Below are 20,213 nucleotides of genomic sequence, written 5' to 3' on the forward strand. Positions count from 1 at the left end.
CCTGGACACCATCAGCTGTTACTGTGTTACCTGGACACCATCAGCTGTTACTGTGTTACCTGGACACCATCAGCTGTTACTGTGTTACCTGGTCACCATCAGCTGTTACTGTGTTACCTGGTCACCATCAGCTGTTACTGTGTTACCTGGACACCATCAGCTGTTACTGTGTTACCTGGTCACCATCAGCTGTTACTGTGTTACCTGGACACCATCAGCTGTTACTGTGTTACCTGGACACCATCAGCTGTTACTGTGTTACCTGGACACCATCAGCTGTTACTGTGTTACCTGGACACCATCAGCTGTTACTGTGTTACCTGGACACCATCAGCTGTTACTGTGTTACCTGGACACCATCAGCTGTTACTGTGTTACCTGGACACCATCAGCTGTTACTGTGTTACCTGGACACCATCAGCTGTTACTGTGTTACCTGGTCACCATCAGCTGTTACTGTGTTACCTGGTCACCATCAGCTGTTACTGTGTTACCTGGACACCATCAGCTGTTACTGTGTTACCTGGACACCATCAGCTGTTACTGTGTTACCTGGACACCATCAGCTGTTACTGTGTTACCTGAACACCATCAGCTGTTACTGTGTTACCTGGACACCATCAGCTGTTACTGTGTTACCTGGACACCATCAGCTGTTACTGTGTTACCTGGACACCATCAGCTGTTACTGTGTTACCTGGACACCATCAGCTGTTACTGTGTTACCTGGACACCATCAGCTGTTACTGTGTTACCTGGACACCATCAGCTGTTACTGTGTTACCTGGACACCATCAGCTGTTACTGTGTTACCTGGACACCATCAGCTGTTACTGTGTTACCTGGACACCATCAGCTGTTACTGTGTTACCTGGACACCATCAGCTGTTACTGTGTTACCTGGACACCATCAGCTGTTACTGTGTTACCTGGACACCATCAGCTGTTACTGTGTTACCTGGACACCATCAGCTGTTACTGTGTTACCTGGACACCATCAGCTGTTACTGTGTTACCTGGTCACCATCAGCTGTTACTGTGTTACCTGGTCACCATCAGCTGTTACTGTGTTACCTGGACACCATCAGCTGTTACTGTGTTACCTGGACACCATCAGCTGTTACTGTGTTACCTGGACACCATCAGCTGTTACTGTGTTACCTGGACACCATCAGCTGTTACTGTGTTACCTGGACACCATCAGCTGTTACTGTGTTACCTGGACACCATCAGCTGTTACTGTGTTACCTGGACACCATCAGCTGTTACTGTGTTACCTGGACACCATCAGCTGTTACTGTGTTACCTGGACACCATCAGCTGTTACTGTGTTACCTGGACACCATCAGCTGTTACTGTGTTACCTGGACACCATCAGCTGTTACTGTGTTACCTGGACACCATCAGCTGTTACTGTGTTACCTGGACACCATCAGCTGTTACTGTGTTACCTGGACACCATCAGCTGTTACTGTGTTACCTGGACACCATCAGCTGTTACTGTGTTACCTGGACACCATCAGCTGTTACTGTGTTACCTGGACACCATCAGCTGTTACTGTGTTACCTGGACACCATCAGCTGTTACTGGCAGTATCATATGGATGAACTGAATTGTTTACCTGTCAATGATTATCTAAGCATCCTGGAATTAAATTTTAATCCCTCAGAAAACATTGAGAATTACTAACGGAACTCCTACAATCAAGGCAGGCAAAAAACATGTTGCTTAAGAAAGTTAGTAAAGATCTTTCAGATTTCCTTCGTGGGGTTTGTTTCTTAACCAGCTTACTAGTTACGGGCCCTTCTGTGTACACTCAAGTGTTCGTCTTAATCATTTAACTATTTTATTAATTAGTCGGTTTAAAGCACTTTATTAACGAAATTAAGTTACTAAAATCATCATCATTGTAGATAAATTTATTGCTCGAAACAAGACATTGATTTGTATTATTAAAGTCGTCTCTGATTATTGGTTGATTATTTCTCTTCAATTTTCAGTTCAAGTGATTTTATAAAAGTTTGGGTGTTGATTAAAATTTTCGTTATTAAAGGGGTATATATTACCTCATTCGTCTATATTAAATATATATTCTATATTTATGTTTTCTCGTCTCCGACTCACTGCTGATTACACTAGTCATTTTAGGTCCCACAAATCTTACCTAGTACGACTTGCCTTGTGTGAGGTATTTCTTTCGTATTTTTGAGTTATCAGCGAATTTTCACATTTTCCTGTAATCCTGTTTTTGGTTCACTCGAATATAATATGAAAATCATGGGGTCTATAACCAATTTTTATTATTATCATTATTGCAAAAATAACTAAACGCACCACTAGAAAGAGAGAGAGAGAGAGAGAGAGAGAGAGAGAGAGAGAGAGAGAGAGAGAGAGAGTGAGAGAGAGAGAGAGAGAGAGAGAGAGAGAGAGAGTGAGAGAGAGAGAGAGAGAGAGAGAGAGAGAGAGAGAGAGAGAGAGAGAGAGAGAGAGAGAGACATAGAGAAAGTAAACATACACAGTCAAGTATAACTCACCGGCTTGATGATCAGAGCAGATTCACGTATGTAGCTGAGACTATGATCGTTTAAGTACATCTGGAACTCCCCCTTCTGGTGGAGACGAAGCATAGACAAATGTCTTATTATCATATCATCACTCATACTGTGGCTTCTTATCATATTTTCACTCATTCTGTGGCTTATTATCATATCAACACTCATACTGTGGCTTCTTATCATATTTTCCCTTATCATATTGTGATTCATAATACTAATTTTCGGAACTGAGGTTCTAAAAATGTAGTTACTCTGCATACCCATATTCACACTATTGTTCTAATATTGCAGCTTATCATATCGTTACTCATTATACCACATCATACTCTTAAACCTATAACTCAAGAGACGTTCACTAAGTATATTGTTAATCAGAACTGGTTTTATCATTGTATTACTCATTACACTCATAAATCTGTATATGCAGTCTGTTCTTCATACAATCGTTCATGATATTGTTATTTATCTGTCACTCATATACATATGATGCTCATAAACATTATATTGCTTCAACTCATATTTTCATTCATTGTTTTCATAATCATCATACAATCACTTGTTAAAATGTTATTCACAATACTGTAATGTATCAAGGCGGAACATAATACTATTTTCAATAACCATGTCATTGTTACTCAACAAACTATCACATAATATTTGTGACTCAACAAACTATCGCATAATATGTGTTACTCAACAAACTATCACATAATATTTCTTACTCAGCAAACTATCACATAATATTTCTTACTCAGCAAACTATCACATAATATTTCTTACTCAGCAAACTATCACATAATATTTCTTACTCAACAAACTATCACATAATATTTCTTTCTGAACAAACTATCATTTTATGTTTGTTACTCAACAAACTATCACATAATATTTGTTACTCATCTTTTTCATCATATTTTAACTTAATATATAATCATTGATCTCATTTCTTTTATTTATTATTTACCAACAAAAAGGTACAATGACTTGCGAAGGTATAGATCTTGGTGACTAAGTTATTCATTCTTGCCAGGCAAGACGTTTCAGAGCAAGACGTAACAGAGAAACAAACTTTTTTCTGTTTGCTGTAAACGTCATTGTACCATTAAAAATAGTTAGATGATAAGTTCGAGCCATGCGGGGGATTCGAACCGGCACCTTGGGTACTCCTAAGCACATGCCTTTACCTACTGGACCACAACCTGCTACACCAGTAATAAAGGCTGGGATTGAACTGAATCCACGAGGCGTCCCAAGGCATCGACCTGGTACACAATCAAGGTTTCACACAGTGCCCTACAACACTCTGGTGGGGCATATGAGTTCCAGCCCTCACTTCATATGTTCCCAGTGTGTAAGTTCGAATCCTCCTCATGGCTTTAACTGATTTTGTCAATGATATATCACCTTAGTGAGATGTCTTGTGCAGTCAAAATACTGTTACTCATCATACTATCTCACACAATTATTCAACATACTATATAACACACTTATTCATCATACTATCTCACACACTTATTCATCACACTATCTCACACACGTATTCATCATACTATCTCACACACTTATTCATCACACTATCTCACACACTTATTCTTCACACTATGTCACACACGTATTCATCACACTATCTCACACACGTATTCATCATACTATCTCACACACGTATTCATCATACTATCTCACACACGTATTCATCTTACTATCTCACACACCTATTCATCACACTATCTCACACACTTATTCTTCACACTATGTCACACACGTATTCATCATACTATCTCACACACGTATTCATCTTACTATCTCACACACGTATTCATCATACTATCTCACACACGTATTCATCTTACTATCTCACACACCTATTCATCATACTATCTCACACACGTATTCATCTTACTATCTCACACACCTATTCATCATACTATCTCACACACGTATTCATCTTACTATCTCACACACGTATTCATCTTACTATCTCACACACCTATTCATCACACTATGTCACACACGTATTCATGTTACTATCCCACACACTGTTATAACCACACATACGTCATGTAAACATTGGTGTTAGTGTATGTGGAGGTCATAATCTCACTCACTTATTTTTCGTTAGCTTACTCTTGTCAAAATATTACTGTACAGAATAACAGAAATTTACGTTCATACACACATATATTAAAGGTATGTGTATATGGTGAATAAGTCATAATAACCGGCGACCGCTTAATGCTGGAACTCCTCCATTATCCCCCCCCCCCCCCGACCCATGGTGAACTCCTCCATTATCCCCCCCCCCCCCCGACCCATGGTGAACGTCTCCAGCAAGTGTACCAACTGTATATAATAATGACTTCCTTATGTGTTCACACATATTGACGTATATGCTTAAGTTCCTTGAGGCTTTGTATTGATATTATATTTTATTATATATATCCATATGGACTTGTTGTAAATATTGTGGAGTGACTTGCCATGTTGGCAACACAGTCACTCTCGGCCGTCCAGGCCGCTGGCACGTCACTACTTCCCTGATTTTCCCAGAGAGGCAGACGTCATACGTCTAGTCCTCTGGTTGTACCTTATATTGTGCATTTATTTCTTAATCTTGAGTGTCCAAGAGTAATGCTATATATATATATTGTCAGGCTAACTGAGTTATCAGTAGGTCAGATGGTAAGTAATTGTGGCTACTTAAGGATTATATAGTATTGTTGTAGAGTTACGGAATGTGACTGATTCCTCTGCCCACCTTTACGTGTCACCCTTCCAAACTGTTATGTAAGATAGTGTCACTGCGCCGGGTTGGAGCCTGCTGTCAGCTATACCTACGTTTAAGCCCTTACTGATATGATAGCCGACTCATTATTGATTTGTTACTTAGTGGCTAACTGATGTGTAGGTTAACTAATTAGATAGTTGACTGAGTTTGACACTAAATGGATAGCTGATTTGCTAGTTGAGTGATAACTGATTTATGTGACTAGTTTAACCGTGTATTGAAGCTCTCTTCTTTCTGATGAAAGAATCGGCTTCAGTGTGCATCAGTTATTTATATATCAGTTGTACGGAGACCTAATTATATGCCCAGTAAACTGGCGTTGTTGTAACCAGTATGTTTTAACCATACTATGTCACACACTCATCATACTATGTCACACACTCATCATACTATGTCACACACTCATCATACTATGTCACACACTCATCATACTATATCACACACTCATCATACTATGTCACACACTCATCATACTATGTCACACACTCATCATACTATATCACACATTCATCATACTATTTCACACACTTATTCTAATGCAATGTCTTAAAATTATTTTTATTGAGAATTTAACTCATTCAGTTGTTTTCGTCATATTGTAAGTAATTGTACTTGATTTATACACACTGTTGTTTATCACAGTGTCAACACTTAAGTTTTAAGTGATCCATAATCAACCCCCCCCCCTTGTCTCCATAATCAAGTCTTTATAGACAGTTACTCACCACACCACCAGACAGTTACTCACCCCGCCCCCAAGACGGTTACTCGGCCCGCCCCCAAGACGGTTACTCGGCCCGCCCCCAAGACGGTTACTCGGCCCGCCCCCAAGACGGTTACTCAGCCCGCCCCCAAGACGGTTACTCGGCCCGCCCCCAAGACGGTTACTCGGCCCGCCCCCAAGACGGTTACTCAGCCCGCCCCCAAGACGGTTACTCGGCCCGCCCCCAAGACGGTTACTCAGCCCGCCCCCAAGACGGTTACTCACCCCGCCCCCAAGACGGTTACTCACCCAAACCCCTAAGACAGTTACTCACCCCACCCCCAAGACAGTTACTCACCCCACCCCCAAGACAGTTACTCACCCCACCCCCAAGACAGTTACTCACCCCACCCCCAAGAAAGTTACTCACCCCACCCCCAAGACAGTTACTCACCCCACCCCCAAGACAGTTACTCACCCCACCCCCCAAGACGGTTACCCACCCCACCCCCAAGACAGTTACTCACCCCACCCCCAAGACAGTTACTCACCCCACCCCCAAGACAGTTACTCACCACACCACCAGACAGTTACTCACCCCGCCCCCAAGACGGTTACTCACCCCGCCCCCAAGACGGTTACTCACCCAAACCCCTAAGACAGTTACTCACCCCACCCCCAAGACAGTTACTCACCCCACCCCCAAGACAGTTACTCACCCCACCCCCAAGAAAGTTACTCACCCCACCCCCAAGACAGTTACTCACCCCACCCCCAAGACAGTTACTCACCCCACACCCCAAGACGGTTACCCACCCCACCCCCAAGACAGTTACTCACCCCACCCCCAAGACAGTTACTCACCCCACCCCCAAGACAGTTACTCACCACACCACCAGACAGTTACTCACCCCGCCCCCAAGACAGTTACTAACCCCGCCCCCAAGACAGTTACTCACCCCGCCCCCAAGACAGTTACTCACCCCACCCCCAAGACAGTTACTCACCCCGCCCCCAAGACAGTTACTCACCCCGCCCCCAAGACAGTTACTCACCCCGCCCCCAAGACAGTTACTCACCCCGCCCCAAGACAGTTATTCACCCCACCACTAGACAGTTACTCACCCCGCCCCCAAGACAGTTACTCACCCCACCACTAGACAGTTACTCACCCCGCCCCCAAGACAGTTACTCACCCCGCCCCCAAGACAGTTATTCACCCCACCACTAGACAGTTACTCACCCCGCCCCCAAGACAGTTACTCACCCCACCACTAGACAGTTACTCACCCCACCACTAGACAGTTACTCACCCCACCACCAAGACGGTTACTCACCCCGCCCCCAAGACAGTTACTCACCCCGCCCCTAAGACAGTTACTCACCCCGCCCCTAAGACAGTTACTCACCCCGCCCCTAAGACAGTTACTCACCCCGCCCCTAAGACAGTTACTCACCCCGCCCCTAAGACAGTTACTCACCCCACCCCCAAGACGATTACTCACCCCACCACCAGACAGTTACTCACTCCACCCCCAAGACGGTTACTCACCCCGCCCCCAAGACGGTTACTCACCCCGCCCCCCAAGACGGTTACTAACCCCGCCCCCAAGACGTTTACTCACCCCGCCCCCAAGACGGTTACTCACCCCGCCCCCAAGACGGTTACTCACCCCGCCACCAGAGAGTTACTCACCCCACCCCCAAGACGGTTACTCACCCCGCCCCCAAGACGGTTACTCACCCCGCCCCCAAGACGGTTACTCACCCCGCCCCCAAGACGGTTACTCACCCCGCCCATATGACGGTTACTCACCCCGCCCCCAAGACGGTTACTCACCCCGCCCCCAAGACGGTTACTCACCCCGCCCGCAAGACGGTTACTCACCCCGCCCCCAAGACGGTTACTCACCCCGCCCCCAAGACGGTTACTCACCCCGCCCCCAAGACGGTTACTCACCCCGCCCCCAAGACGGTTACTCACCCCGCCCCCAAGACGGTTACTCACCCCGCCCATATGACGGTTACTCACCCCGCCCCCAAGACGGTTACTCACCCCGCCCCCAAGACGGTTACTCACCCCGCCCCCAAGACGGTTACTCACCCCGCCCCCAAGACGGTTACTCACCCCGCCCCCAAGACAGTTACTCACCCAACCACCAGATAGTTACTCACCCCACCCCAAGACAGTTACTCACCCCGCCACCAGACAGTTACTCACCCAACCACCAGACAGTTACTCACCCCACCCCAAGACAGTTACTCACCCCACCACCAGACAGTTACTCACCCCACCACCAGACAGTTACTCACCCCACCCCAAGACAGTTACTCACCCCACCCCAAGACAGTTACTCACCCAACCAAAAGACAGTTACTCACCCCACCACCAGACAGTTACTCATCCCACCACCAGACAGTTACTCACCCAACCACCAGACAGTTACTCACCCCACCACCAGACAGTTACTCACCCCGCCCCCAAGACAGTTACTCACCCCACCACCAGACAGTTACTCACCCCGCCCCCAAGACAGTTACTCACCCCACCACTAGACAGTTACTCACCCAACCACCAGACAGTTACTCACCCCACCCCAAGACAGTTACTCACCCCACCACCAGACAGTTACTCACCCAACCACCAGACAGTTACTCACCCCACCCCAAGACAGTTACTCACCCCACCACCAGACAGTTACTCACCCCACCACCAGACAGTTACTCACCCCACCACCAGACAGCTACTCCCCCCACCCCCAAGACAGTTACTCACCCCACCCCCAAGACAGTTACTCACCCCACCACCAGACAGTTACTCATCCAACCACCAGACAGTTACTCACCCCACCACCTGACAGTTACTCACCCCACCACCAGACAGTTACTCATCCAACCACCAGACAGTTACTCACCCCACCACCAGACAGTTACTCACCCAACCAAAAGACAGTTACTCACCCCACCCCAAGACAGTTACTCACCCCACCCCAAGACAGTTACTCACCCAACCAAAAGACAGTTACTCACCCCACCACCAGACAGTTACTCACCCCACCCCAAGACAGTTACTCACCCCACCCCAAGACAGTTACTCACCCAACCAAAAGACAGTTACTCACCCCACCACCAGACAGTTACTCACCCCACCCCAAGACAGTTACTCACCCCACCACCAGACAGTTACTCACCCCACCACCAGACAGTTACTCACCCCACCCCAAGACAGTTACTCACCCCACCACCAGACAGTTACTCACCCAACCACCAGACAGTTACTCACCCCACCCCAAGACAGTTACTCACCCCACCACCAGACAGTTACTCACCCCACCACCAGACAGTTACTCACCCCACCACCAGACAGTTACTCATCCAACCACCAGACAGTTACTCACCCCACCACCAGACAGTTACTCACCCAACCAAAAGACAGTTACTCACCCCACCCCAAGACAGTTACTCACCCCACCCCAAGACAGTTACTCACCCAACCAAAAGACAGTTACTCACCCCACCACCAGACAGTTACTCACCCCACCCCAAGACAGTTACTCACCCAACCAAAAGACAGTTACTCACCCCACCCCAAGACAGTTACTCACCCTACCACCAGACAGTTACTCACCCCACCACCAAACAGTTACTCACCCCACCACTAGACAGTTACTCACCCCGCCACCAAGACGGTTACTCACCCCACCACCAGACAGTTACTCACCCCACCCCCAAGACAGTTACTCACCCCACCACCAGACAGTTACTCACCCCACCACCAGACAGTTACTCACCCCACCCCCAAAACAGTTACTCACCCCACCACCAGACAGTTACTCACCCCACCACCAGACAGTTACTCACCCAACCACCAGACAGTTACTCACCCCACCCCAAGACAGTTACTCACCCCACCACCAGACAGTTACTCACCCCACCACCAGACAGTTACTCACCCCACCACCAGACAGTTACTCATCCAACCACCAGACAGTTACTCACCCCACCACCAGACAGTTACTCGCCCAACCAAAAGACAGTTACTCACCCCACCCCAAGACAGTTACTCACCCCACCCCAAGACAGTTACTCACCCAACCAAAAGACAGTTACTCACCCCACCACCAGACAGTTACTCACCCCACCCCAAGACAGTTACTCACCCAACCAAAAGACAGTTACTCACCCCACCCCAAGACAGTTACTCACCCCACCACCAGACAGTTACTCACCCCACCACCAAACAGTTACTCACCCCACCACTAGACAGTTACTCACCCCGCCCCCAAGACGGTTACTCACCCCACCACCAGACAGTTACTCACCCCACCCCCAAGACAGTTACTCACCCCACCACCGGACAGTTACTCACCCCACCACCAGACAGTTACTCACCCCACCCCCAAAACAGTTACTCACCCCACCACCAGACAGTTACTCACCCCACCACCAGACAGTTACTCACCCCACCCCCAAGACAGTCACTCACCCCACCACCAGACAGTTACTCACCTCACCACCAGACAGTTACTCACCCCACCACCAGACAGTTACTCACCCCACCACCAGACAGTTACTCACCCCACCACCAGACAGTTACTCACCCCACCACTAGACAGTTACTCACCCCACCCCCAAGACAGTTACTCACCCCACCACCAGACAGTTACTCACCCCACCCCCAAGACAGTTACTCACCCCGCCACCAGACAGTTACTCACCTCACCACCAGACAGTTACTCACCCCACCACCAGACAGTTACTCACCCCACCACCAGACAGTTACTCACCCCACCACCAGACAGTTACTCACCCCACCCCCAAGACAGTTACTCACCCCACCACCAGACAGTTACTCACCCCACCACCAGACAGTTACTCACCCCACCACCAGACAGTTACTCACCCCACCACCAGACAGTTACTCACCCCACCACTAGACAGTTACTCACCCCACCCCCAAGACAGTTACTCACCCCACCACCAGACAGTTACTCACCCCACCCCCAAGACAGTTACTCACCCCACCACCAGACAGTTACTCACCCCACCCCCAAGACAGTTACTCACCCCACCACCAGACAGTTACTCACCCCACCACCAGACAGTTACTCACCCCACCACCAAGACAGTTACTCACCCCACCACCAGACAGTTACTCACCCCACCACCAGACAGTTACTCACCCCACCACCAGACAGTTACTCACCCCACCACCAGACAGTTACTCACCCCACCACCAAGACAGTTACTCACCCCACCACCAGACAGTTACTCACCCCACCACCAGACAGTTACTCACCCCACCACTAGACAGTTACTCACCCCACCACCAGACAGTTACTCACCCCACCACTAGACAGCTACTCACCCCACCCCCAAGACAGTTACTCACCCCACCCCAAGACAGTTACTCACCCCACCACCAGACAGTTACTCACCCCACCACCAGACAGTTACTCACCCCGCCCCCAAGACAGTTACTCACCCCACCACCAGACAGTTACTCACCCCACCATCAGACAGTTACTCACCCCACCACCAAGACAGTTACTCACCCCACCACCAGACAGTTACTCACCCCACCACCAGACAGTTACTCACCCCACCACTAGACAGTTACTCACCCCACCACCAGACAGTTACTCACCCCACCACTAGACAGCTACTCACCCCACCCCAAGACAGTTACTCACCCCGCCCCCAAGACAGTTACTCACCCCGCCACCAGACAGTTACTCACCCCGCCACCAGACAGTTACTCACCCCACCCCCAAGACAGTTACTCACCCCACCCCCAAGACAGTTACTCACCCCGCCCCCAAGACAGTTACTCACCCCGCCACCAGACAGTTACTCACCCCACCCCCAAGACAGTTACTCACCCCACCCCCAAGACAGTTACTCACCCCGCCCCCAAGACAGTTACTCACCCCGCCACCAGACAGTTACTCACCCCGCCACCAGACATGGTGATTTCAGGCTTCCAGATATTGTTGTTGAGATCGTTGAAGTCATCGTTGAAGATAAGGCAGGGAAAGCTCCGGCAGCTGGCCGGATCAACAACATCTGGGAAGGACAATGTTATCTTTACTATAAGTTTTAATTACTAAAACACTTTAAATATATTTACAAATTCTAGACAATGAGAAAATCCCCCCAACGCTGTGAGGTGGGCGCGAACCTGGGCCCAAGGCCATACCAACCGCATACTCTACCACTTGACCATCGTAGAGTAATGTGGTTGTTAACACCGCAGTCGCAGGTTCTCGCCCCAACTCACAGCCCTGGTGAACCTTCTCATTGATGTATATCACGTTAGGGAGAGTTCTGTGTGAATACTAGACAATGTTGTCTACTTAATTATGAATGATATTAAAAGACAGAATGTTAGTAAATTTAAACTTTTTTGGCAGGTAGAATGTTGTTCGGTTATTGCTGGTCGATATATCACCTTGAGAGTAGCAGCCAGCATGAGGCTGGTTACTACTAACTTCCTGAAGTTAAGGCTTCCAGTTTGCGGCTGCTCACAAAGTTGGGGCAGGTGGGGGACCTCGGGAATATTGACCATATGAATAAGTCCGCCATCACCCCTCTAGTGTTGAATGCATTAACGTCCTCAACAGTCCAACAATAATGAATGAAGGCTGGAGACGAGTCTTCACGCACAGGTCTTCAGCTGTATCGTGGGGAGCAAGCCATCTAGCAGCGCCTTAAATGTATACAATCAGTACAAGCTTGTGCTTCATGTAAGGTTTTGAAACCTCTTCATGAGAGTTGGAATAAGATGCGCCTTAGGGTTTGGAGTTTCTTGGCAGCATTGTCGCCAGACTCAACACGAGGCTTTGCTAGATCATCCACCAGATTAACTTCTGTCCCAAAATGTTAACTACATCAGAGAGAGAGAGAGACCACAGGACGAAGACCAACATAACATCCGTTCACTCCTCATCCTGTCGCCCAGATATTGAGAACTTATCACAAGGGAGTCAAAAGTTTTCCCAGAACGTGTAAAAATAAGCAAGCTGGTGGCAGCTTACCTTGTTGACCCCCTCCCTTTCTGGCTCCTTGTCGACGTGAGGGGGCTTAGTGGGGGCTGCCGGAGTGTGATGCTCCATGGGTCAGTCCTCTGTCCTTTTGGAGCCTTATTCTCCGGCTGCTGTCTTTACCAATTTTGCCAGAACTCTTTTTTTTTTTCCTTTTCCTTGTGTTTCGTTTTTCTCCCCCCCCCCATCCCCCTCTTCTCCTTTCTGATTGTCATTTCCTGCCAACCTTTTACCCGTTTTGATTATTCTCTTGGACTTCTTCTATTTTGACACCCGGGTGTTTGAGGAGGCATACTCCTGCATCCGTAGAACTATAGTACCTGACGTCGAGAGCGAGGGGAACCTTTTATTGTCAATCCTCCTTTCATCACTGAACCCTATCTCGACGGACTCACGGTTCTTAAGGTGGCGTTTGTGGGGCGTATACTCACGACGCACCGCTAGGGGGCCCCGGCAAGATCGGCGATAGCTTCTTGTTGAGTGTCCTACCTCTAATTTTGGCTCCATGGTGGGTGTGGGGGCTCATTCGTGAATGAAAGTTTTTTCCTTGTTTTCAGGCTGATAATATTTCCGTTGTTCCTTCTCAGGCTCGTGGGGTGGGCGACCAAGGCCCCAAGTCGGACTGTGTTGGAAGACCGGGCCCTGTAGCCCCCGCTGCATTGGGCCCCGACCCCCTGACTGCTCCCCTCAGCTCCCCTCCCTACTCTGTGGTAGGGTCGAGTTCCCAGCCCCCAGTGGTGACCACTTCGTCCCCTTGCACAGCTCCGTCTCTCATTGTGACTACTGCACCTTTTACACCCCCCCCCCCCTCTCTCTCTAGGGGGTTCTCAACGCCGTCCCCGCCACGGCCGCACTCGCACGATCCCTTCTCGTACTAATACTTACAATGCCTTGTTTGGTCCAGCTACGTGGGCTAAATACTTTGATCTCAACCATCTGGATTCTACTCCTCCTGACGATTTCTCCCTCCATAAACACCTTGTTGATTTCGTAGATGCCTTTGTTACTTTAAACTCCACCAGTTACGGTACGCGTGTCGTCACTGCTCCTTCTCAGGATGCAGCTACTCGATTAGCCACTTTGTCCTGCATTGGAGAGACCCCTGTTCAGGTTTCCAAAAACGCTCGGTTAAATGCCAGTGTTGGCACTGTTCTCCTCCCACACCATGTTGCAACTGGTGTTCGGAACCTCATAGATTGCCATGAGGATATTAAACATATCCTCGAAGCACAAGGCCATTCTGTCCTCCAGGTGGACACGTATACTCAACCCCCTCGTGGTCGTCGCAGTCAGCCCCTTCGAGTTGTTAAAATCACCTTTGATAGTAGGGTCCTTCAGCCCTCTATTATTCTTGCTGGTGCCAGATGCTCCGTTCAGGAGTACATTCTCTCTCCTAGACTTTGCAATAAGTGTTGGAAGTTCGGACACGGTGTCCTCAAATGCACAAGTACTGTGTATCTATGCCCCATGCGTGGAGACAATAGTCATTCTAAGTCCGAGTGCACTTCTCCCCAGGCTCGCTGCCTCAATTGCGGTGAGGCCCACCTTACTTTCTCACGCACGTGTATACACTACAAACTCAAGGAAGCCGTCCTCAACTTGAAGCACAGTGATCGTCTGTCTTTTCCTGAAGCGAGACACCAAGTGCGTCGTCTCACCCCTTTCGCGGCCGTATCCTATGCTCGCGTGTTGCGTTCGACCTCTCCTCGTCCTTCCCACCTTCCTCAGTCTCACAACCGTTTCCAGGCCTTAAACCCTACCACATCCACCACCTACTCCCCTATTCCTTTGCCTCCTGTCCCGCCAAGTTTCCCTCCTGGTTCTCCTTCTGGGGTTTCCCCCCTTCTGGATCTTGACCTTGATCCTGAGATTCTTTAATAAACTGTGTTCTTCTTTACCTTTGTTTCTTTCTTGTTCTCTGTTACTGTCCTTTCTCTTTGGTAATGTCTCTTCTTCAGTGGAATATTCGTGGATGTTATGCCAACTTCCATGAACTCCAACTTCTAATTACACAGTTTTCACCACTTTGTGTTTGTCTCCAGGAACCAATGCTTAGTGCTCGTCCTGGTCACTTTCGTGGTTATTTCTTTCTTTCTTTCCCCCCCCCCCCCCATAACTCTCCCCCCCCCCCCCACCATAACTCTACTGCTCTCTTAATTCGATCAGATATTCTTTCGTCCCCCTACTTCTTCCGTCACCTATCCATTGTTCTGTTGCCCGTGTTTTTATGGGTAAATGGTATAGTCTGTTCCATTTATCTCCCCCTAAATGTCCTGCTTTCCCTTCCTGATCTTAAGCACCTCCTGGACTCCTTGCCAGAGTCGGTGCTCCTCTTGGGTGATTTCAACTGTCGACATACCCTCTGGGGTGATGTTCTGACAAACATCCGAGGCCGAGCCCACTCATGTGGACTCTCGAACTCGCACCCTTTCCTGTCTTGATCTTTCTCCCTGCTCGTCGTCCCTTTACTTAGATTTCACGTGGCAGGTTCTTGATGACCTCCATAACAGTGATCATTTCCCTGTCCTCATTTCCTTTTTCTCCTTCCACCCTTACCCTCTCCTTCCCTTGGTGACAGTTTGCCAAGGCTGACTGGTGCCTATTCACCCTCCGTGCTACTCTCTCTGACCTCTCCTCTCTGCCTCTTCCTCGTGCCCTCCTTCTTTTTTATGACACTGTCTTCAACACAGCCCTCTGCTCTATTCCTCGCTCTTCCTCCCGGGGCACACAGAAGTGCGTTCCCTTGTGCAATGCGGACTGTGCTCGGGCTGTCCGCTGTAAGCGTGCAGCCTGGAAGAAACACCGCCGCTGGCAGACGGCTGATTCTTTTATTTTGTTTCGGAAGGTAAGTGCGGTTGCCCATAGGACCATCCATACAGCTAAACGTGAGAGTTGGAAATCTTATGTTTCCACCATTACGTCTGATACTCCTCTGCCACAGATCTGGAAGAAGATTCGCAAGATTGTGGGCAAGTTCATTTCAGATGTCTCGCTGGTTTTCCACCTCCGCGGTACTCTTGTGGTGGACCCAGTGACGGTCGCGACCGAACTGGGTTCCCACTTTTCTTCTGTTAGCTCTGGTTCTCATCTTCCTCAATCCTATCTTCTTCGTAAGCCTGTTCTTGAATCTAATCCTTTAGATTTCCACACTCATCTCCGTCTTCCCTATAACGATCCTTTCTCTCTTTCTGAACTTCAGTCTGCCCTGGCCCTCTGTGGATCTACAGCAGCGGGCTCGGATGACGTTCATTATGAGATGCTTCGCCATCTCCCGCCGTGCACGTCTCCGTATTTACCGAGTCTGTATAACCAGGTCTGGGAGTCGTCGTCCGTCCCTGAGGACTGGCTTGATGCTGTTTTATTCCCTATTCGGAAACCAGGGTCTCTCGGTACGTCCCCTAGGGACTTCCACCCTATCGCTCTCACGAGTTGTGTCTGCAAGCTCTTTGAGCGTAGGGTAAATGTCCGCCTGATGTGGTTTTTGGAACACCATCACCACCTCTCCCCTTCTCAATTTGGTTTCCGCAAGTGCCGCAGCACGACTGATGTCCTGGTGAACTTGGAGGTCTATATTCGTACTGCTTTTGCTGCGAAGACCTCCGTTGTTGCTGTCCTTTCTGACCTGGAAAAGACTTATGATACGACCTGGTGATACCATATTCTGTCCCAACTTCGTTCTTTTGGCCTTTGTGGTAATCTCCCTCTCTTCCTTCGAAGCTTTCTCTCTCGTCGTACCTTTCGAGTCAGACTTGGTACCCCTCTCTCTGCCTCTTTTCGGCAGTATGAAGGTGTACCCCAAGGTAGTGTTCTGAGTACTACTATTTTTCTGGTTGCCCTCAATGGTCTTCTTTCCTCCCTTCCTTCTGGCATCTTCTCCGCTCTTTATGTTGACGATCTTACTCTTTGCTGTTAAGGTGATGATTTACCTCTCCTTCAACGGCAGCTTCAACTTGCGATTGATGCCTTGTCATCTTGGGCCACCTATCATGGCTTCAAGTTCTCTACTACTAATACTTGTGCCATGTCTTTTACTTGGAAGCTGGTCGTTCTTCGTCCCTCTTTGTCACTTTATGGTCGTCCCTTTGAATACAAAGATTCCGCAAAGCTTTTGGGGTTATTCTTTGACACTCGTTTGTCTTGGTCGCCCCATGTCTCTTACCTCCGTGTTGAATGCTCTAAGGCCCTTAACCTACTTAAGGTTTTGTTCCATACTTCTCGGGGAGCGGATAGGCGCACGCTCCTCTATTTGCATTCCTCCCTCGTCCTGTCTAAACTCGATTATGGTTGCCCTGCATACTCTTCTGCTTCTCCTTCTACTCCTTCTCCATCCTCACTCTTCGCCGTCTTGATCCTTTGCACCATACTGGGTTGAGCCTCAGCTCTGGTGCTTTTCGTTCAACTCCAACTCTCAGCTTGTACGCTGACACAGGCTTCCAGTCTCTCCAGGACCGCCGTGATCGCTACAGTCTTCGTTATCTTTCGCGATCCTTCCAGCATCCTCACTCTCTCAAAAGTCTCTTTGACTTTTACCCCTCCTGTAGTTCCTGTTCCTCTTCACCACCTCCCTCTGTCCGTTTGACTCGCTTACAAGATTCTTTCAGTTCATATTACCAATGTTTCTCCTCGTATTGTTCCATCCCTGCCCCCGTGGAGGGTCCCCCTTCCCAAGTTTTGTACTTCTCTGACCCGCATTACTAAATCTTTTACCGCTCCTACGGTTCTGAAACGCCTCTTCCTTGAGCACTTTTCTTCTCACTCCCACTCCGTTCCCATCTTCACCGATGGGTCTAAGTCTGCTGACGGTGTGGGCTACTCTGTTGTTTTTCCTGACCAAACTTATATGTGTCGCCTTCCTCCAGAGGCTAGCATCTTCACAGCAGAACTTTATGCTATTCTCTATGCTCTTCGTCTCCTGCTTTCCCGGGGGCAATCCTCCTTCGTGGTAGTAGTTGACTCTCGTAGTGCCCTCATGGCGTTAGGGTCCTTTAATCTGGTCCACCCGGTGGTCATCGAGATTCAACATTGGCTGTTTCTTATCTCCAGTAAATTTAAGTCGGTTGAGTTTTGCTGGGTTCCCAGCCATCTTGGTGTCTCTTTAAATGAGTGTGTGGATGCTGCCGCTGAGGAACTTGCACTTGCCGCACTTGTCCCATCTCCTGTAAAAGTATTCCTTATTCCGATTTTTACCCAGTTATTCATGCCTCCATCCTTGCCCGCTGGCAGCGTTGTTGGTCTTCTGTTATTGGTAACAAACTGCGTACTCTTAAGAGTCGTGTGTCGCAATGGCCTTCCTCCTACCACCGTAACCGGAGGTGGGAAACGGCTCTGACTAGGTTACGTATTGGCCATACCCGTTTAACTCACGGTCACTTAATGGAGCTCCACCCTGCTCCTTATTGTCCAAATTGCATTGTCCCTCTTACTGTCATGGATATCCTTGTTGAATGTCCTGACTTCCAGGACGAGCGTGTGTCTTGTTTTCCGAACGTCCCCCGCGGTCGCTTGTCCCTCGATAGAATTCTTGGCGACTCGGATACTTTTGATATCGTTCGCCTTATGCGTTTCTGTTCTCGTATTGGCATCCTTGGTGATATTTAGCGCCATCTGATTATCCCACACATTTGATGGTGCTACATAGCCTTCTCGGTTTGGTGCATTCTATTGATAATTATTTGCTTACCATGTTGATTATTAACGATGACGATCTCTAACTACCGTGCGGCGCGACATTCTCAATATGAAGTTATTGATAAAGTATACTCCTTTAATTGGAAGTTGAACAGTGCAAGACGAGATTATAATACCTCTCACAATTGAAGGTTAATACTCACTACAGCTCTCACACAGTGGTGGGAGAGTACCCACAATGGGCACCCTCCCCCTCCCCAGGATCTCCCTTCTTCCCTCCCAAGCCCTCCCTAATCCCCCATGCCCTCCCTTCTCCCCCACCTCGAAGCCCTCCATTCTCCCCCCACCCCCAAGTCCTCCTTTCTCCCCCACCCCCTCTAAACTCTCCAGTATCCCCCACCCTTAGGGTGAGAGGATGGGTTTGGATATAGTGAAAGTGGGTGAGAGGATGAGTGTGGATATATTGGCAGGTGGGTGAGAGGATGGGTGTGGATATAGTAGCAGTGGGTGAAAGGATGGGTGTGTGGATATTCTTGCAGTGGGTGAAAGGATGAGTGTGGATATAGTAGCAGTGGGTGAAAGGATGAGTGTGGATATAGTGGCAGTGGGTGAAAGGATGAGTGTGGATATAGTGGCAGTGGGTGAAAGGATGAGTGTGGATATAGTGGCAGTGGGTGAAAGGATGAGTGTGGATATAGTGGCAGAGGGTGAGAGGATGGGTGTGGCCGTGAGTTAATCCATGGGTGTGTGGCGTGTGAGTATGGTGTGGCCGTGAGTCAGGTGACGAGTATGGACCGGAGTTAGCAGTGTGTGAGGAGTGTGACGAGTCGCCACAAGCGCCTAGCAATAACTGCCTGGGAGATCAACTGTGGAGACCATGATGGAAGACTGATACTGAGAAGTTTACAAGATGGTCGTACCGGCAGCCAGGGCTCCACAGACCACCAACAGGAAGTACAGCGCCCTCATCCTTGTCTGAAAGGGGAGAAAAGGAGATGTAAAAAAATGTTGGGATATAAAGAGATGGAGAAGATAACATTGATAACATTGCCCTGCATTATCTTTAAGGAGTGGAAACATAAGTACTGACTTTTGGGTTAATAATGAAAAACTGCAGGGAAATAGACACCACACAGCAGTACAGTCGTCTGGCACCACACAACAGTACTGTTGCCTGGCACCACACAACAGTACAGTAGCCTGGCACCACACAACAGTACAGTTGCCTGGCACCACACAACAGTACAGTAGCCTGGCACCACACAACAGTACAGTAGCCTGGCACCACACAACAGTACAGTAGGCTGGCACCACACAACAGTACAGTAGCCTGGCACCACACAACAGTACAGTAGCCTGGCACCACACAACAGTACAGTAGCCTGGCACCACACACAACAGTACAGTAGCCTGGCACCACACAACAGTACAGTAGCCTGGCACCACACAACAGTACAGTAGGCTGGCACCACACAACAGTACAGTAGCCTGGCACCAC

The 20,213-nt window shown here is 48.7% G+C and overlaps 1 protein-coding gene across 1 annotated transcript in view; it reads right to left on the reverse strand.

The window, feature by feature from the left end:
* Positions 1-19,687, reverse strand: part of LOC123750870 (beta-1,3-glucan-binding protein) — a 95,499-nt gene extending 75,812 nt beyond the window's left edge. The window contains exons 1-3 of the mRNA XM_069310326.1: positions 19,636-19,687; positions 11,998-12,110; positions 2,536-2,610 (exon numbers count right to left, since the gene is read on the reverse strand). Of these exons, the coding sequence (XP_069166427.1) occupies positions 2,536-2,610; positions 11,998-12,110; positions 19,636-19,684 (237 nt within the window). The 5' untranslated portion in view covers positions 19,685-19,687. The remainder of the gene's footprint in view (positions 1-2,535; positions 2,611-11,997; positions 12,111-19,635) is intronic.
* Positions 19,688-20,213: the final 526 nt, after the last annotated feature.

The sequence above is a fragment of the Procambarus clarkii genome, chromosome 67, assembly GCF_040958095.1.
Source record: "Procambarus clarkii isolate CNS0578487 chromosome 67, FALCON_Pclarkii_2.0, whole genome shotgun sequence".
Taxonomy (NCBI): Eukaryota; Metazoa; Arthropoda; class Malacostraca; order Decapoda; family Cambaridae; genus Procambarus; species Procambarus clarkii.